General features: G+C 46.0%; 6 protein-coding genes across 6 annotated transcripts; 2 read left to right on the top strand and 4 right to left on the bottom strand.

The window, feature by feature from the left end:
• Positions 1–568: 568 nt before the first annotated feature.
• On the bottom strand, positions 569–1,083 carry LOC121398090 (histone H4). The gene has a single exon (XM_041576640.1). The coding sequence runs from the start codon at positions 928–930 to the stop codon at positions 619–621; it is 312 nt and encodes a 103-aa protein (XP_041432574.1). The 5' UTR covers positions 931–1,083; the 3' UTR covers positions 569–618.
• A 563-nt stretch (positions 1,084–1,646) lies between these two features.
• Positions 1,647–2,242, bottom strand: LOC108703793 (histone H2B 1.1-like). The gene has a single exon (XM_018240111.2). It carries the CDS (start codon positions 2,072–2,074, stop codon positions 1,694–1,696), a length of 381 nt encoding a protein of 126 aa, XP_018095600.1. The 5' UTR covers positions 2,075–2,242; the 3' UTR covers positions 1,647–1,693.
• Positions 2,243–2,480: 238 nt separating this feature from the next.
• Positions 2,481–19,415, top strand: LOC108703790 (histone H2A type 1-like). The gene is made up of 2 exons (XM_041576620.1): positions 2,481–2,873; positions 18,995–19,415. Exon 1 carries the CDS (start codon positions 2,481–2,483, stop codon positions 2,871–2,873), a length of 393 nt encoding a protein of 130 aa, XP_041432554.1. The 3' UTR covers positions 18,995–19,415.
• LOC108703833 (histone H4) lies at positions 16,667–17,686 on the bottom strand. The gene has a single exon (XM_018240140.2). The coding sequence runs from the start codon at positions 17,026–17,028 to the stop codon at positions 16,717–16,719; it is 312 nt and encodes a 103-aa protein (XP_018095629.2). The 5' UTR covers positions 17,029–17,686; the 3' UTR covers positions 16,667–16,716.
• LOC108703794 (histone H2B 1.1-like) lies at positions 17,757–18,198 on the bottom strand. The gene has a single exon (XM_018240112.2). The coding sequence runs from the start codon at positions 18,181–18,183 to the stop codon at positions 17,803–17,805; it is 381 nt and encodes a 126-aa protein (XP_018095601.1). The 5' UTR covers positions 18,184–18,198; the 3' UTR covers positions 17,757–17,802.
• LOC108703791 (histone H2A type 1-like) lies at positions 18,548–19,040 on the top strand. The gene has a single exon (XM_018240109.2). It carries the CDS (start codon positions 18,589–18,591, stop codon positions 18,979–18,981), a length of 393 nt encoding a protein of 130 aa, XP_018095598.1. The 5' UTR covers positions 18,548–18,588; the 3' UTR covers positions 18,982–19,040.
• Positions 19,416–19,840: the final 425 nt, after the last annotated feature.

Here is a 19,840-nt window from a genome sequence, read left to right as displayed (position 1 = left end):
TCATGTACATTTCTATTCCGCTGCTCCCTGAGGAAGTGTTAGTGCGGCTCTCTGTCTCTCGCTCAGTGTCATTGCTCCATTAATAAACATCGCAAATATGGAGCAAAGCGCCCGCTCTGATTATTCTATGCGTCGAGATAAACGAGTGTAAAGCTCCCGAATGATTGAAGAGCGCGGCCTGTGAGGAGCTTGTAGTGTCACAGAGTTGCCGCACGGAGGCGCAGTTTTACTCGGACTGAAATTCTCTGCCCCGCCTTGAATCCGCTCCTTTGTTCTGCGGACAATTCCCGCCCTGCTGTAACGCACGTTCCCCCGTCTATTCGCTCCGCACAGACACAACCAATATACACAGGGACTTGATCTCGGGCACCCATAACCCCCTTCTCGCTGTGAGTTGCGCTGCTAATAAACAGACTAAAGGGACTTCCCATCAGTCCGAGTTAGTGACCCCGACTATCTGAGAGAAACTGAAGTCCTATAACCCCCTCATATCCCACGTGATCTTATAGAAGGGAATTAGATCCTCAGTTACACATGAACCAGTGGACAGATCTTTAGGATCGTGTGGGCGGCTCTGAAAAGAGCCTTTGGGTATAAGATTAGTGGGAAGGAAGAGATTTATCCGCCGAAGCCGTAGAGAGTGCGGCCCTGGCGCTTGAGAGCGTACACCACATCCATGGCGGTAACGGTCTTCCTCTTGGCGTGCTCGGTGTAGGTGACGGCGTCCCGGATGACATTCTCCAGGAAAACCTTGAGGACCCCACGAGTCTCCTCATAGATGAGACCAGAGATGCGCTTGACTCCCCCTCTCCGTGCCAGGCGGCGGATGGCGGGCTTGGTGATGCCCTGGATGTTGTCCCTGAGCACCTTCCTGTGCCGCTTAGCGCCTCCTTTCCCCAGTCCTTTTCCTCCTTTGCCGCGTCCAGACATTCTCACCAGTTGTTTGTCACAAATAACTGAACCGTCTGTACGCACACAGCTTTATATAGCATGAGGTTGGACCTGACAGGGAACTTAGGAGGTGGGTGTAGTTTATATGCGCCACGCCCTTCTATTCAACAAATCGCTATAAACGGCTGATAGAAAGACTCTGCTGCCATTTACTGATTTAAATTTTAAAATCCGCCCAACAGTTCATGGTCAAACTAACGGCCGCAAAGCCAAAATAGTCCGCGCTACACACTGACATTAACGGGAGAAATCAATTATTATTACTTGTGTCTAACAATAGGTACAATGTTCTATCGGCAACCACTGAGCACCGTGTCCCGCCCAACACTTAATCATTATCGCTGCTTCCTGCTCGGACTCTAAACCGGTTGACAAACAGTGTAAAGATTCTGCTTTAGATCAAACAGCGTAATCTCTCGCCTCCCCATTTGGCACAAACTGAAATATGTAAAACGGACATTTCTGTTCAGAATGATTCACTCATAGGGAATAGGACTTCGTTTTAGATAATGCAGCAAAAATCCTCTGTGGATAAAGTCGGGTTGTAGAGCAAAGAAAGTCAAGTATATTCCATGGTTAGAACTTCCCCACAAGGACACTGATTTACTCACGGTATAAACATTGTTAGATCAGAAGAGAACACGCCAATAATTGAGCGACAAAGAACTGTTACAGATAATTGTAATGAGAAGGTGGGTGGCTCTTAGAAGAGCCTTTGTGTTTGGGGGGCAGAGAATGGGGATTACTTGGCGCTGGTGTACTTGGTGACAGCCTTGGTGCCCTCGGACACGGCGTGCTTGGCCAACTCCCCCGGCAGCAGCAGTCGGACCGCGGTCTGGATCTCCCGGGAGGTGATGGTGGAGCGCTTGTTGTAATGAGCCAGGCGGGAGGCTTCCCCTGCGATGCGCTCAAACACATCGTTGACAAAGGAGTTCATGATGCTCATGGCCTTGGACGAGATGCCGGTATCGGGGTGCACCTGCTTCAGCACCTTGTACACATAAATGGCGTAACTCTCCTTCCTTGTCTTCCTGCGCTTCTTCCCGTCTTTCTTCTGAGTCTTGGTCACCGCTTTCTTGGAGCCTTTCTTTGCGGCTGGAGCGGACTTGGCTGGTTCAGGCATAATTGTACTGCTTCTCTTTCACACTCTATAAAACTGTTTCGTTTTCCTTCCAGACTCCTGCTTTTATAGCCTTCCCATGCAAATAAGGCAGTCCGAAATCTTGTAATATTACTGGTCGGTTTTGTCACATGGTATAAAATCCTCCCACCTACAGATTCTGGCAGCCAAGGATTGGTGTTCCCATAAGCATCTGTGTAATTGGCTGCAGTTAGGGAAAGAAAGAATGCATTGAGCAATTGATTGGTGCTTACTAAACCTATAATGTCATTGGCTGGATCAGAACTCACCCAATTAAAGAAGAGAGGTGTGTCCTTTGCTGCCTACAAATAACAGTGCGTGAGGGTATGAACGTCCTATGCTGAAATAGTTTTCTGCTGCTCTGTGTTATTGAATTGTATAAGGAGCCATGTCTGGACGAGGCAAACAAGGCGGCAAGACTCGTGCTAAGGCAAAGACTCGCTCATCTCGGGCCGGACTGCAGTTCCCAGTCGGCCGTGTTCACAGGCTCTTGAGGAAAGGCAATTATGCCGAGCGGGTGGGAGCCGGAGCTCCGGTCTATCTGGCCGCAGTTCTCGAGTACCTGACTGCTGAGATCCTGGAGTTGGCTGGTAACGCTGCCCGGGATAACAAGAAGACCCGCATCATCCCCAGGCACCTGCAGCTCGCTGTGCGCAACGATGAGGAGCTCAACAAACTGCTCGGAGGAGTCACTATCGCTCAGGGCGGGGTCCTGCCCAACATCCAGTCTGTGCTGCTGCCCAAGAAAACCGAGAGCTCCAAGTCGGCCAAGAGCAAGTGAAGTGCCCGCTCCCAGCGCCCCCTCACATGGAACAACACAAAGGCTCTTTTCAGAGCCGCCCACACCCGCTAAACAGAGCTACACAGGGAGGGGGTTTGATTGTTTTTTAGTTAGAGAATTGAACCGAATTCCGTACACACTGCGCGTGGTTTATACCTGAGCTCGTCGAGTTTTATCCGTTTTGTTTGGGCTAATTCGTACAAACATTTCAGGAGTTTAAATTAGTCAGTGATTTGTAATCCTAGTGGAATTCTACACGTTCGCACTACTGACCTGTGCTGCGATATGTAAGGCCACAACCAGGGAAACACCTCATTTATTGCCCTAATGTCCCGCAGAATCCCGATCTGCTACAGGAGAAAAGCCTGACGGAGTTGTACATCGCTGCCTCTGAACTGGCGCTGTCGGAGCAGAGTTGCATGAAACCACTGCCGCTGCTCATTGTGATTCAGCAGATCAGTTACTACTGAGCACAAGAAATTGTTCCGGAGTTAAAGTTCCCACGTAACGGGTCAAGCTCACACTTACTGATTATACGGAAATCAGATAAATGACTCGCAGCTCCGCACGGTGAATTAGTGTGAGGAGTATTTGCTACTGACTGGTCGGGCGGTGATAATAAAGCGCTTACCCTCGAGCCTCCCTTTCCCCCCATATCTCGCTAGATCCTATCAACTACCCGTTTCTAATAATAAAGGAAATTCAGCTGATTTGACTGGGGATGTGGTGGCTCTGAAAAGAGCCTTTGAGTTGTGCTGCTGGGACGAGTGACCTAAGCCCTCTCGCCTCGGATCCTGCGGGCCAGCTGGATGTCCTTGGGCATGATGGTGACCCTCTTGGCGTGGATGGCGCACAGGTTGGTGTCCTCAAAGAGAGCGACCAGATAAGCCTCGCTGGCCTCCTGCAGAGCCATGACGGCTGAGCTCTGGAAGCGCAGGTCGGTCTTGAAGTCCTGAGCGATCTCCCGGACCAGGCGCTGGAAAGGCAGTTTGCGGATGAGCAGCTCGGTGGATTTCTGGTAGCGGCGGATCTCGCGGAGAGCGACTGTGCCGGGCCGGTAACGGTGAGGTTTCTTGACTCCGCCGGTAGCAGGAGCGCTCTTCCTGGCTGCCTTGGTGGCCAGCTGCTTACGGGGAGCCTTCCCTCCGGTGGATTTACGGGCGGTCTGCTTGGTACGAGCCATCGTCGTCAGTAATAAGGTTTTTCTCCTTTTGCTTAGATCGAGTCACATTCCGCCTTTTTATCCCCGCTGCATCTCTGTGATTGGTCAATTCTAGACGCGCCACTGTATTTCCAGCAAATCCACAACGGTTCCCTGAATCCCGCCCACAAGACGCTGTACCATTGGTTATTGAATATATAGATCCCGCCTGTGCACATTGCAGGGTATTGAGCCGTCGATAATCTTTAGTCTCTCGTCTGTGGCCCGTCTGTGTCCAGAATCGCGCAGCGCTGTAAAGAGAAGCCGTTCTCGTAGGCTGGAAAGTGAGCTGCGAGTTTATTGGCCGGAGTATTTCCGCTTCTACTGAGCCGGGGCACGAGGGAGAGGCGTGTCTGTGACGCTCCAGTGTAATGACGTCGTTACCACATTGTCTCCAGTAGGAGGAGTCTTTGTTCCAGGAGGCGGTGCAGGGATTTGTCACTTGCGCTGGGAAAGTAAAATCTTTTTTGGGAAATTCTCAGCCCCGAAGCAGATTCAGCAGAAAGAAACTCTGACCATTGACTGCCCGAACTGACTGTTACAATGTCCCTTTGGGCGACACCCAGCGCTGGTTTGAGGTATTACAGGAGGATTGGGCGGAGTCAGGTTGCTGCTCTGGGGATCACGTGACACCAGTCTGTAACTGATTGAGGGGAGGAGGGAATTGAGCAGCTCAGTTGCATTATGGACTGAGGCCTCCTGTGCATTTAGTTCAACCAAGTCCCAGTGTAGAATGGTTTGGGTTATGGGGTTGGCCGGGCAATTTCATGGACAAATAATAAAATATATATTAGTGCGTAAAACACCCGAACCCTGCGCCTGGAATCACTCCCTGGTCTCAGTTTTGCGACACTTCATCCGCACTTGTAAAACTCACCTGGAGGTCAGGTGTCGGCGGCCGAGGTGCTACAGCCCTGAACCCGCAGCAAGGGGACAAGTGGAACGTTCCATCCAGATAATTACACTCACCAGAGTAGCTTCTACAACTTCTCTCTTTATTGGAACATGGCTAAACTCGTGTGTGACGTGTTTCCTGTCTTGTACTCCGTCATAAGCAGAAAAAGTCTTTGCACATAAAACAAATGACATTTTAATGCCTCCTTTATCAGGCTGCACTGTAGGACAGGAACCAATCAGCAGCTAGCAGGACCTGATAGGGAACTGAAGCCTGTCTGTGCTTGTGTGACTGCAGGGCTGTGATTGGCTGTCCCCCTCCTACTGTGCTTCTGGCAGGGACTGTTAGGACACGCCCACCCCTCATTTGAAGTTGTCAGCCTACAATCACCAATTGATTGGATTAACTGGATGTTAGTGACTGTATTTAAATGCCGGGGAATTTCCTTACCTGTCAGTGGAACTGAAGCAGCTGCTCAGATGTGGGATAAGAAATCTCAGAAAGTCCAGTTTATTTAAACTTATCTTCAATAGATAATGTATATCATGGCCTGGATGAATAAAAATCTTCCTAGACAACAGGGTTACTTATCTGTCAGTACATTATTCACACAGTCGGTAGGACACAGAACTTGACCATTAGGTCTCTATGTTCAGATCCTACTGAACTTGTAGGGTTGGACTGGGCTGTCGGGACACTGGGAAGAAAAGCCCCGCTGGCCCAGACCCAGTCACTGGCGCAATCTGTCGCCTCTGCCCCAACCTACTTATCCTGCCCGGGAAAGGTGCGGGCATGGCTGGAGGAGGGTTGCAGTATTTGCAGGGGGCCCTAGGGGGTTTTGTGCCAGGGTTGTGTGGTGTGGGGGCCCCCAGTCCGACCCTGGGTACTCAGTTAGATCAACGGTACAAATAACTTTGTCTAATCACCTACTAGTACATACCTGTAAATGTTTGAAAAGGGCTCATGTCCTCATTTTAAGGGGAACTAAACTCTAGAATCTGATTTGGACCAGTATCAATATATTTGTAATTCCAGTATAAAAAAAAGGGGCAGACCAGGGCTGGAAGCATGTGGAATTACAAATACAAAAAGGGAGGTTGTCGGAGCACTAAAAGGCTAAGTTAAAACATGTTTACGTATAATGAAAGTGCTACTGATTTGGCCAATTAATCAATGCACATTCCCTGGTCCCGTCTCATAAGTAATTCAGTAGATATACAAGTGCATGTGTTCACAAAGACAGGGGTTTTTAGTTACAAAGTTATGAACATAAAGTTGATAATCCACTATACCATGTCAAGGTAAACCCCACACGGTGGTCCCTAACTTGTTTACCTCCGGCCATAGTATAAAAAGTCTTGTACCTCTCTGCGTAGTATCATTACTTGACGCTGCCACAACCCCCCTTTTTTGTATTTGTAATTCCACATGCTTCCAGCCCTGCTCTGCTCCTGTTATCCCCTTGATTTGCCATCAATCTGCCCAAAACCCTGTTCCCAGAACAGTCTTCTACCTGCAAGGCTTCGCCCAGGTCCCCTTGATGTCAGGGCCTCATGCCCTTCACATATTCATATTTCAGTCTGGTCTCTAAGGCCCATGGCATCCTGACAAATGGACCAATAAGAGGCACATTCTGTCTATTTGCAGGGGTTCAAATACTGGTTCCTGGCTCCTTGGCAAGCACAATGAATTAAAGGAAAACTATACTCCCAAACAATGTAGGTCTCTATAAAAAGATATTGCATAAAACAGCTCATAAGTAAAACCCTGCTTCATGTAAATAATCCATTTTCATAATAATTTACTTTTTTAGTAGTATGTGCCATTGGGTAATCATAAATAGAAAATGGCAATTTTAAGGGCTGCCCACTCAGATTGTATGAATCACTGTGGAAACAAACAAATCAAACAGATTATACTTGTTAGGTCACATGAGTCAATTAACTGACAGAGCTCTGTCTTTTGCTTCAACGCTTCTTCCTGTTACAGTTAGAGCTGCAGTATTTCTGGCCAGGTGATCTCTTCCTGTTACAGTTAGAGCTGCAGTATTTCTGGTCATGTGATCTCTTCCTGTTACAGTTAGAGCTGCAGTATTTCTGGTCAGGTGATCTCTTCCTGTTACAGTTAGAGCTGCAGTATTTCTGGTCAGGTGATCTCTTCCTGTTACAGTTAGAGCTGCAGTATTCAGGCCCGGATTTGCGGCAAGGCCGCATAGGCCCGGGCCTAGGGCGGCAAAAAAATAGGGGCGGCATGCCGCCCAGCCGTATTATGGGGACGCGTGCGTATCCATTCAATTACAGCAGCTGCGCCGGCGTTTTTTCGCCGGCGCGCTGGGAAGGGGAGGTGAGGTGGGCGCTAGGACCGCGCTGCCGCCTGGTCGGACCGCGAGGCCTAGGGGCGCCCCTCATTGAAATCCGACGCTGGCAGTATTTCTGGTCAGGGGATATCTTCCTGTTACAGTTAGAGCTGCAGTATTTCTGGTCAGGGGATCTCTTCCTGTTACAGTTAGAGCTGCAGTATTTCTGGTCAGGTAATCTCTTCCTGTTACAGTTAGAGCTGCAGTATTTCTGGTCAGGTGATCTCTTCCTGTTACGGTTAGAGCTGCAGTATTTCTGGTCAGGTGATCTCTTCCTGTTACAGTTAGAGCTGCAGTATTTCTGGTCAGGTGATCTCTTCCTGTTACAGTTAGAGCTGCAGTATTTCTGGTCAGGTGATCTCTTCCTGTTACAGTTAGAGCTGCAGTATTTCTGGTCAGGTGATCTCTTCCTGTTACAGTTAGAGCTGCAGTATTTCTGGTCAGGTGATCTCTTCCTGTTACAGTTAGAGCTGCAGTATTTCTGGTCAGGTGATCTCTTCCTGTTACATTTAGAGTTGCAGTATTTCTATAAGAATACTATTTGTGAAATCATTTTTAAAGTGACCCGCCTTTTAAAGGTCCAGTGACCCAATGCATTATTCATAGCTGGTGTTGGCAGTTATTGCAGTGGCTTTGCTTTATTGCACCTGCTGTCCAATTGGTCTCAGAACAAAGCCCCGCCCATTCAGTCTGACAGACACACAGCAGATTTCTCTAACTCCAGCCAATAGCTGGACACAGGACACAGCCAAAGAAAGTGCGAGGTTTCAAGCCATGACACAGTAATAGAGAAGGCGCACAGAGAGGATTGTGCGAGTTGTAGTGAAATACATATTTGTCAGCTCTCATAGTCAGGGACCCCACGCACCAACCATCTCATCCCACCACCTTCCAATGTTTCTGGGTGGAACGGTCGCTATCTTATATTTACATACTTCAGTAACCAAGAAGATTCAGAGATGGCACACACATACAAAATGTGCATACATTTTGTGATTTATTTGGATCTCTGCACAACGTTTCAGGGGATCAACCCCCTTTATCAAGTGCTCTTACACAAGTGAACATGAAACAGGTATAAATAGATAAAACCTGAGTTCGGTACCACCCTCCAATTACAAGTAATTACTAAGTGCCAACCTTCATGCAAAATGTGCATCCCTGTCTATGACAGTCATGTGATATCATATTAAGAAATACTCTGACGGTATCCGTAAGTGTTCTCATCTGTATCAATGTATTAACTGTGCATATAAAAAAATGTAAAACAGATATATTACCTAAAAATTCTATCTCCACATAACAAGTCATTTCCATATTACAATTGAGAAATATATCGCTAACTAGGGATGTAGCGAACTGTTCGCCGGCGAACTTGTTCGCGCGAACTTCGACCGTTCGCGTCCGCCTAATGTTCGCGAACGTTTGGGAACGTTCGCATTTTGAGTTCGCGTTCGATTCGAATACAAATCGTTCGACCATTCGACCGCTAAAATCGAACGATTTCCATTCGTTCGAACGATTTCCATTCGTTCGAACGATTTCCATTCGTTCGAACGATTTCCATTCGTTCGAACGATTTCCATTCGTTCGAACGATTTCCATTCGTTCGAACGATTTCCATTCGTTCGAACGATTTCCATTCGTTCGAACGATTTCCATTCGTTCGAACGATTTCCATTCGTTCGAACGATTAAAATCCTTCGAACGTTCGATTCGAATGAAAATCCTTCGATCGAACGATTAAAATCCTTCGAACGTTCGATTGGAATGAAAAATCCTTCGAACGTTCGAATCGAACGATTTTAGCGGGTGTTCGAAGTTCGCGAACTGTTCGCGAACGTTCGCATTATTTGCCGGTGTTCGCGAACGCCGTTCGCGAACACCAAATCGGCAGTTCGCTACATCCCTATCGCTAACCTAAAAGAAACATGGATAATTCTGAACTTCATTCAACTCCATGGGGGACACTGTATTAAGTTTATCTATCCACATTGTTTCTTTTTGTAGCAATAGTCTATTATAATTCCCACCTCTAGAAGGAGTATCCACTATCTATAGTACCATCCACCTTAACTGCTTACTGTTATGGCCCTGTTCCTTAAAGTGCTTGCTCACTGGTGTAATGTACTTCTGTTTCTCCAAGTCACAATTCTCAATTGCCCTCTTATGCTCGCCAATTCTTACCCGAATTCTTAAAGGCGTATGCCTTTCCGCAGAAACACTTTCACATGTAAACTACCCCTTTTGTAAGGCAGGTTGCAAAGTCTCTCAATTAATGCTATAACCCTTAGAGGGATGAGTAAGGAGAAACCCTTATTTTTGTCCGGAAGTGAAAAATGAATCACTCAATGTGTTTGAAAAGTTGGTTTTACATGATGTTTCTTCATTAAATTGGAATAGAAGGGAAAATAGATCTTACAACCTAACTAAAGAGGAGAATAAAGCCCTCAGGGAACTGCAAGACAATAAACAAATCATCATCAAGAAAGCGGACAAGGGGGGAGCCATCGTTATAGACAAAGGTAAATATGTACAGGAGGCACAAAAACAGCTTGCTAACAGGGAACATTATGTTAAGCTGATTAAAGATCCCACCTTTTCATTGAAAAAGGAGATTGACAATTATGTCAAGGATGCATTTTTGGAGGGGTTAGTTGACAAGGACACAAAGGAATTTCTAACTAATGACTTTCCCATGGTACCGATACTATATTTATTGCCTAAAATGCACAAAGATTTGTTGAACCCCCAAGGGCGTCCGATAGTTTCATATACTAATGGGTTGCTACAACCATTGAGTGTCTATGTGGACCATTATCTGCAGCCATTAGTAACAGATATTTCCTGTTGTTTGAGAGATACATCAGCATTTCTTAATAAAGTGCAGGTAACGGAAGACATATACACATGTAATTTCTTATGCACTGTCGACATACAGTCGTTATATACATGCATACAAAGAAGGAATTATGTATGTAGAGTTGTTCCAATATGGTTATGAAACTAGGAAGGTGTTATTATTGATACAATTTGTCCTCAAGGAAAATTATTTTAGGTTTGACAAGGAATTTTTTCTACAGAAGCCGGGAACAAGTATGGGGAGTAATGTTGCTCCTAGCTATGCTAACATATTTGTGTGCTTTGTTGAACAAATTGTCTTCTTTGAACAGCCTTTCTCCAGGTGTATTAAGAATTATATTCGCTATGTTTACAACATTTTCTTTACATTACATGGAAAGGGACCTATTAAAAGTGAGAGAAGAGATTAATTCACTACACCCTACATTAAAATTCACATTGCATTAACATCCTAAAGAGGTAAATTTTCTGGACGTGACAGTAATTAAACAAGATGGAGTACTGTACACGGATTTATATAGAAAACCCACTGACAAGAATAACTTCTTGTTGGACAGTAGTTTCCATCCTCCCAATATCAAGAAGGGGCTACCCTATAGTCAATTATTGAGGGTTCGGAGGATTGTGTCCCAGGATGAGGTGTGTGGAACCAGATTGGATGAAATGTCAGCAAATTCTATGCAACGTGGGTATGACCGGGTGATAGTGAATTCACAGAAAAAGACTTTACAGGAAGTACAAAGAGTGGATTTATTGAAAGGAAAATTACAGGTGAGGTCAGATAACCGGGTTCCTTTTGTCAGTACTTTTAACTCCAACTCAGATTCCATTAGGTCAATTATTCACAAGCATTGGGAAATTCTACAGAAGGATAGTGAAGTGGGCATGTTGCTTAAAATTAAACCATTGTTATCGTACAAAAGATCCCGCAATTTGGGAGATATGCTAGTGAAAGCCGATTTGGTGCAGTCTAGAAGTAAACAACCCATGTTTTTTGGGAACCCGAGGAAGGGCACGTATCCATGCTTAACATGTGGTTGTTGCAGTAGTATTATTAAAGGTGAGAGCTTTAAACATCCCTCTAAGAGTTATAGCATTAAATTGAGAGACTTTGCAACCTGCCTTACGAAAGGGGTAGTTTACATGTGAAAGTGTTCCTGCGGAAAGGCGTATGTTGGGAAAACCAAAAGAGAAATTTGGGTAAGAATTGGCGAGCATAAGAGGGCAATTGAGAATTGTGACTTGGAGAAACAGAAGTACGTTACACCAGTGAGCAAGCACTTTAAGGAACAGGGCCATAACAGTAAGCAGTTAAGGTGGATGGTACTTCAGATACTCCTTCTAGAGGTGGGAAATATAATAGACTCTTGCTACAAAAAGAAACAATGTTAATAGATAAACTATGGGGTTGAATGAAGTTCAGAATTATGCATGTTTCTTTTAGGTTAGTGATACAATTCTCAATTGTAATATGGAAATGACTTGTTATGTGGAGATAGAAGTTTTAGGTAATATATCTGTTTTATATTTTTTTATATTCACAGTTAAAACATTGATACAGATGAGAACACTTACGGATACCGTCAGAGTATTTCTTAATATGATATCACATGACTGTCATAGACAGGGATGCACATTTTGCATTAAGGTTGGCACTTAGTAATTACTTGTAATTGGAGGCTGGTACCGAACTCAGGTTTTATCTATTTATACCTGTTTCATGTTCACTTGTGTTAGAGCACTTGATAAACGGGGTTGATCCCCTGAAACGTTGTACAGAAATCCAAATAAATCACAAAATTTATGCACATTTTGCTATGTGTGTGCCATCTGAATCTTCTTGGTTACTGCTGTGTATATGGAACTGTTGAGCAGCAAAGTTCCCAGATAGAGCACCACTGAAACGTGACCCACGGAGTTTGGATTTTATTAAAGTATATTTACATACTTACCTGTCAGCTAACGGTTTCCTTGGTGACGCAGAGGCCGCGCTTGCGCGCAGCTGCAGCGGAGAGAGAGCGCGTCACGTGTCCTTCTGTGAAAGGGCGGAGCCTTACCTGTGCGCTGCTCCGATAGGCTGGAGGATGAAGCTGCTCTATTTTAGAGCGGAGTGTGAGCAGTCGCTGTCATTTGTGTGTGTGTGCGCACTGAGGAGCCCTGAGCACAGCCTGCAATGTTATATCTCAGAGAAGCAAAAGTATTTACGTATCTGCCTGTTACCGAGGAACCAGACCCACAAGATGTGCTGGCAGGAAAATGCGATATTCATTCATTTAACTGTTAGTATGATGTACAGACTGACATTCTGAGACAATTTGCAATTGGTTTTCATTTTTTTTTATTTGTGGTTTTTGAGTTATTTAACTTTTTATTCAGCAGCTCTCCAGTTTGTAATTTCAGCCGTCTGGTTGCTAGGATCCAAATTCCCCTAGCAACCATGCACTGATTTGAATAAGAGACTGGAATATGAATAGGAGAGGCCTAAATAGAAAGATGAGGAATAAAAAGTAACAATAACAATAAATGTGTAGCCTTACAGAGCATTTGTTTTTTAGATGGGGTCAGTGACCCCCATTTCAAAGCTCGAGTCAGAAGAAGAAGGCAGCAAATAATTCAAAAACTATAATAAACAAATAATGAAGTCCGATTTACATTTTGATTAAAATTGGCCAGTCTACAATGTACTAAAAGTAAACGTAAAGGTGAACAACCCCTTTTAGTAGGAAGAGCAGCTTGACTCTAATTAGGAGGGAAACGAGGAGGTCGCTCTCCCCTCAGGCAACACTGTAGTATAGGGACACAACTAATAGGGAATTAGGGCAAGTCACTTCCATGATCCAACGTGTGGGATCCAATAAATGAAAAAACCCTAATTTTGTAGGCAATTATAAGTAATATATGGTGTTGCTTTTACATGGGGCTAAACATTAATATTATCTTTAAAAATAGCCCCTTTATTGGAGCTCCCTATAGATGTTCTCTGGTCCCTGTCTGTGTTTCAAATGAGGGGTGGGCGTGTCCTAATGGTCCCTGCCAGAAGCACAGTAGGAGGGGGACAGCCAATCACAGCCCTGCAGTCACACAAGCACAGACAGGCTTCAGTTCCCTATCAGGTCCTGCTAGCTGCTGATTGGTTCCTGTCCTACAGTGCAGTGAGCTGAGTGCACAGCCTGGGAATTCAGGGAGCAGCAAGTGGAAGAGAAGGGAGGGATTATTAGGGGTTTTGCAGAAATATTAAATCAGCCTGAAACACTAATTTTTTTAAGCATAATTCTTCTATATGTAAATGAGTACAATGTACTGGTACATTCTTGTTTTTGTACACAATATGTCGTCTTTAACACTGGTGATTTGGTGATCTTGACATTTTGTTCCCCGCACTGGAGGACATTGAGCATGGACAACATAACATACCATGTGCCATCAACGTGAGCTTTGTTCTGATAAGCTCATTTGAAAACAGTGACCCCCTTATAGTGGACATCCCATGTACAAGTATGGGACCTGTTCTGCAGAATGTTTGGAGCCCGGCGTTTTCCAGATAAGAGGTAATTTCATAATTTGGATCGCTATAGTAAAAATTAGAAATACTGAACTATTTAAAATGGAGTACTACAGGACTCCCTCGAGCCTTGATTCTACTGGTCTTACCAGCCTTGCCAGTATATCAAACAGGCATTAAAGGAGAACTAAACCCTAAAAATGAATGTGGCTAAAAATGCCATATTTTATATAGTGAACTTATTGCACGAGGCTAAAGTTTCAGCTTGTCAATAGCAGCAATGATCCAGGACTTCAAACTTGTCACAGGGGGTCACCATCTTGGAAAGTGTCTGTGACACTCACATGCTCAGTGGGCTCTGATTGGCTGTTGAGAAGCTAAGCTTAGGGCTCGTCACTATTTATCCAGCAGAAAATGAGCTTCCCCTGTAATATAAGCTGATGCTACAGGTTTGCTGATATTGTGAGTGAGTCCCTAAGCTCAGTAAGTGACAGCAGCACAGAGCATGCACAGTGAATCAGCAGAAAAGAAGATGGGGAGCTACGGGGGCATCTTTGGAGACACAGATTTACAGCTAAAGGGCTGTGGTTGCCTTGGGCTGGTACAGAAGTTCCAAACATAATGTACAGCATATCTTGCTACTTCTTTAGTTAGGCTTTAGTTCTCCTTTAAGGTCTCTTCCTACTGTCTGGTCTTTTCAGTTATTGTCTGACTTAATCCTTATAATGCCTGGTTGCCTTCTCTGCTGGTTTATTTAAATTGGATGGTGACAAGTGGGAAGGTTTCTCATAGCCCTGCCCCCGTATATGGCGATTATCTGCTTGTCTGCTGTCCCTCTCCCCTCATGCATTGGTCACCCATATAATGGAATTGGGGGCATCAGTTGGTTATCATTTATACAAACCAGTACCAAACAGAGGGGAATATTATTACATGAGGCAAAATAATTCAGCTGATAACATTTACACTGTCCCAGTAACCAAGTGCAAGACATATGAATATTGTACAAAGCATCATCTGCTAGACTCAATAAGACTTTTATAGAAGAAACGGATCCGCACACACACCGATTAGTGCAGTTGGGGATTATCCCCTTTTATTCAGCCACCAGGCTGCACTAATCGGTGTGTGTGCGGATCCGTTTCTTTTACACACAGGAGGCATATGGGGCACCATAAGGCCCTAACTAATTATTAATTTCAACATATGCAGTAGTGATGTGCGGGTCAGGGTTTTCCTGACCCACACCCGACCCTAACCCGCCCTGCTCCAGCCCGCACCTGCGCTTCAGGTCGGCCCGCACATCACTAATATACATATGGGAGCTGGGGTTTTCTGTAAAATGGGTTTTTCCGTAATTTGGATCTTGATACCTTATGTCTACTAGAAAACCATTTAAACACAGAGTGCACAGCCTGGGAATTCAGGGAGCAGCAAGTGGAACAGATGGACTCGCTAGTTTTTGTAGAAATTTACAATAAAGTAACCAGAAACCCTACTTTTTTAAGAACTAATATTTAAGAGTATAACACACTGGAACATTCCTGTTTTTCACATAAAATGTCTCCTTTAAAATATTATATGGGGCCCCTGACATGATAAGGGGGGGGGGGGGTAATCTGGCCAGAAATTTATTTTTTCAATTTTCCATGGGGCCACTGTGACCACTAATTGTATTTTTAACTTGTATAAGGGGGAGGCAGCAATATATTTTTTTTTTGAACTTGTAGGGTGTCCCTGGTCACCAATGGGTTTTTAGTGGCCATGTTTGTGATGCTTTGTGGTGTGTGTGTGTGTGTGGGGGGGGATGTAGTGGTGGGCGGGGCCATGATTTTTTATTGTACAGGCCCCCTGTGATGTCAGTCAGACCTATTGGTGTGAGTGACGTCACTTCCCAGTGATAACGATGAATGATGAAGTGACACAGTGTGTGAGTTGTAAATAAGTTGATGGCCACTAGGGGGCGGGGTTGCAAGATCATTATGTTTTGAGGAACAATAGGATTAGGGAGTGGGTGGGGCTGTGATAGGAGTGAGTTTCCCAGAATTCAGTGGCCGCTAATGTATTAGCACTTGTTCCTCATACTATGGTGGTCCCTTTCCGGGACTGAAGTAAATATTTTTAACAATTGTATAAGCGATAAAACAAAGAAAACAGAACAATAACGTTTCTGCGACCTCATTGTGCGTTCCAAGCCTCGCGCAAGAAGCACTTCCGGGTTACACCTGCCCGGCCTCTCCCTACAGACAAAGCGTCACGTGACTTCCGGCAGCCGCACATAATGGATAGAAGCTGATATTGAGGGGATTGTGGGAGTTTTGGATGAAACCCAATTTCGATGTTTAGAGATGGGGACGAGCATCTGTATAAGGCTCTCATTACAGATCATGTACATTTCTATTCCGCTGCTCCCTGAGGAAGTGTTAGTGCGGCTCTCTGTTGTCTCTCGCTCAGTGTCATTGCTCCATTAATAAACATCGCAAATATGGAGCAAAGCGGCCGCTGTGATTATTCTATGCGTCGAGATAAACGAGTGTAAAGCTCCCGAATGATTGAAGAGCGCGGCCTGTGAGGAGCTTGTAGTGTCACAGAGTTGCCGCACGGAGGCGCAGTTTTACTCGGACTGAAATTCTCTGCCCCGCCTTGAATCCGCTCCTTTGTTCTGCGGACAATTCCCGCCCTGCTGTAACGCACGTTCCCCCGTCTATTCGCTCCGCACAGACACAACCAATATACACAGGGACTTGATCTCGGGCACCAAAAACCCCCTTCCCGCTGTGAGTTGCGCTGCTAATAAATGGATTAAAGAGTATTTCCCACCAATCCGCTGTGTTTAGTTAGTGACCCCGACTGGTTTGTCTGAGACAAACTGGAAACCCCAGTCCTATAACCCCCTCTTATCCCACGTGATCTTATAGGAAGGAATTCGACCCTCAGTTACACATGAACCAGTGGACAGATCTTTAGGATCGTGTGGGCGGCTCTGAAAAGAGCCTTTGGGTATAAGATTAGTGGGAAGGAAGAGATTTATCCGCCGAAGCCGTAGAGAGTGCGGCCCTGGCGCTTGAGAGCGTACACCACATCCATGGCGGTAACGGTCTTCCTCTTGGCGTGCTCGGTGTAGGTGACGGCGTCCCGGATGACATTCTCCAGGAAAACCTTGAGAACCCCACGAGTCTCCTCGTAGATGAGGCCAGAGATGCGCTTGACTCCCCCTCTCCGTGCCAGGCGGCGGATGGCGGGCTTGGTGATGCCCTGGATGTTGTCCCTGAGCACCTTCCTGTGCCGCTTGGCGCCTCCTTTCCCCAGTCCTTTTCCTCCTTTGCCGCGTCCAGACATTCTAATCGGTTGTTTGTCACAAATAACTAAACCGTCTGTGCGCACTCAGCTTTATATAGCATGAGGTTGGACCTGACAGGGAACTTAGGATGTGGGTGTAGTTTATCTGCGCCACGCCCTTCTATTCTTCAACAAATCGCTATAAACGGCTGATAGAAAGACTCTGCTGCCATTGACTGATTTAAATTTTAAGATCCGGCCAACATTTCATGGTCAAACTAACGGCCGCAAAGCCAAAATAGTCCGCGCTACACACTGACATAAACGGGAGAAATCAATTATTATTATTATTACTTGTGTCTAACAATAGGTACAATGTTCTATCGGCAACCACTGAGCACCGTGTCCCGCCCAACACCTCATCATTATCGCTGCTTCCTGCTCGGACTCTAAACCGGTTGAAACACACAGTGTAAAGTTTCTGCTTTGGATCAAACACCGTAATCTCTCGCCTCCCCATTTGGCACAAACTGAAATATGTAAAAAGGACATTTCTGTTCAGAATGATTCACTCATAGGGAATAGGACTTCGTTTTAGATAATGCAGCAAAAATCCTCTGTGGATAAAGTCGGGTTGTAGAGCAAAGAAAGTCAAGTATATTCCATGGTTAGAACTTCCCCACAAGGACACTGATTTACTCACGGTATAAACATTGTTAGATCAGAAGAGAACACGCCAATAATTGAGCGACAAAGAACTGTTACAGATAATTGTAATGAGAAGGTGGGTGGCTCTTAGAAGAGCCTTTGTGTTTGGGGGGCAGAGAATGGGGATTACTTGGCGCTGGTGTACTTGGTGACAGCCTTGGTGCCCTCGGACACGGCGTGCTTGGCCAACTCCCCAGGCAGCAGCAGTCGGACCGCGGTCTGGATCTCCCGGGAGGTGATGGTGGAACGCTTGTTGTAATGAGCCAGGCGGGAGGCTTCCCCTGCGATGCGCTCAAACACATCGTTGACAAAGGAGTTCATGATGCTCATGGCCTTGGACGAGATGCCGGTATCGGGGTGCACCTGCTTCAGCACCTTGTACACGTAAATGGCGTAACTCTCCTTCCTTGTCTTCCTGCGCTTCTTCCCGTCTTTCTTCTGGGTCTTAGTCACAGCTTTTTTGGAGCCTTTCTTTGCGGCTGGAGCGGACTTGGCTGGTTCAGGCATAATTCTACTGCTTCTATCTCACGCTACAAAACTGTTTCCTTCTTCTCCCGGGCTCCTGCTTTTATAGCCTTCCCATGCAAATAAGGCAGTCCGAAATCTTGTAATATTACTGGTCGGTTTTGTCACATGGTATGAAATCCTCCCACCTACAGATTCTGGCAGCCAAGGATTGGTGTTCCCATAAGCATCTGTGTAATTGGCTGCAGTAAGGGAAAGAAAGAATGCATTGAGCAATTGATTGGTGCTTACTAAACCTATAAATGTCATTGGCTGGATCAGAACTCACCCAATTAAAGAAGAGAGGTGTGTCCTTTGCTGCCTACAAATAACAGTGCGTGAGGGTATGAACGTCATATGCTGAAATACTTTTCTGCTGCTTTGTGTTATTGAATTATATAAGAAGCCATGTCTGGAAGAGGCAAACAGGGCGGCAAGACCCGCGCTAAGGCAAAGACGCGCTCGTCTCGGGCCGGGCTGCAGTTCCCAGTGGGCCGTGTTCACAGGCTCTTGAGGAAGGGTAATTATGCCGAGCGGGTGGGAGCCGGAGCTCCGGTCTATCTGGCCGCAGTGCTCGAGTATCTGACCGCTGAGATCCTGGAGTTGGCCGGCAACGCTGCTCGGGATAACAAGAAGACCCGCATCATCCCCAGGCACCTGCAGCTCGCTGTGCGCAACGACGAGGAGCTCAACAAACTGCTCGGAGGAGTCACTATCGCTCAGGGCGGGGTCCTGCCCAACATCCAGTCCGTGCTGCTGCCCAAGAAAACCGAGAGTTCCAAGTCTACCAAGAGCAAGTGAAGTGCCCGCTCCCAGCGCCCCCATCAGAGAACAACACAAAGGCTCTTTTCAGAGCCGCCCACACCCGCTTAAACAGAGCTGCACAGACACACAGGGAGGGGGTTTGTTTTTTTAGTTAGAGAATTGAAGCGAATTCCGTACACACTGCGCGTGGTTTATTCCTGAGCTCGCCGAGTTTTATCCGTTTTGTTTGGGCTAATTCGTACAAACATTTCAGGAGTTTAAATTAGTCAGTGACTCGTAATCATAATTGAATTCTACACGTTCGCACTACTGACCTGTGCTGCGATATGTAAGGCCACAACCAGGGAAACATCTCATTTATTACCCTAATGTCCCGCAGAATCCCGATCTGCTACAGGAGAAAAGCCTGACGGAGTTGTACATCGCTGCCTCTGAACTGGCGCTGTCGGAGCAGAGTTGCATGAAACCACTGCCGCTGCTCATTGTGATTCAGCAGATCAGTTACTACTGAGCACAAGAAATTGTTCCGGAGTTAAAGTTCCCACGTAACGGGTCAAGCTCACACTTACTGATAATACGGAAATCAGATAAATGACTCGCAGCTCCGCGCGGTGAATTAGTGTGAGGAGTATTTGCTACTGACTGGTCGGGCGGTGATAATAAAGCGCTTACCCTCGAGCCTCCCTTTCCCGCCATTTCTCGCTAGATCCTATCAACTACCCGTTTCTAATAATAAAGGAAATTCAGCTGATTTGACTGGGGATGTGGTGGCTCTGAAAAGAGCCTTTGAGTTGTGCTGCTGGGACGAGTGACCTAAGCCCTCTCGCCTCGGATCCTGCGGGCCAGCTGGATGTCCTTGGGCATGATGGTGACCCTCTTGGCGTGGATGGCGCAC

Source organism: Xenopus laevis, chromosome 9_10L (assembly GCF_017654675.1).
Source record: "Xenopus laevis strain J_2021 chromosome 9_10L, Xenopus_laevis_v10.1, whole genome shotgun sequence".
NCBI classification, from domain to species: Eukaryota; Metazoa; Chordata; class Amphibia; order Anura; family Pipidae; genus Xenopus; species Xenopus laevis.
This window is presented reverse-complemented; position numbering and strand designations above follow the sequence as displayed.

Bases quoted from the DNA above. Each gene is read 5' to 3' on its own strand.
- LOC121398090 (XM_041576640.1), bottom strand. From the start codon at position 930: ATGTCTGGACGCGGCAAAGGAGGAAAAGGACTGGGGAAAGGAGGCGCT.
- LOC108703793 (XM_018240111.2), bottom strand. From the start codon at position 2,074: ATGCCTGAACCAGCCAAGTCCGCTCCAGCCGCAAAGAAAGGCTCCAAG.
- LOC108703790 (XM_041576620.1), top strand. From the start codon at position 2,481: ATGTCTGGACGAGGCAAACAAGGCGGCAAGACTCGTGCTAAGGCAAAG.
- LOC108703833 (XM_018240140.2), bottom strand. From the start codon at position 17,028: ATGTCTGGACGCGGCAAAGGAGGAAAAGGACTGGGGAAAGGAGGCGCC.
- LOC108703794 (XM_018240112.2), bottom strand. From the start codon at position 18,183: ATGCCTGAACCAGCCAAGTCCGCTCCAGCCGCAAAGAAAGGCTCCAAA.
- LOC108703791 (XM_018240109.2), top strand. From the start codon at position 18,589: ATGTCTGGAAGAGGCAAACAGGGCGGCAAGACCCGCGCTAAGGCAAAG.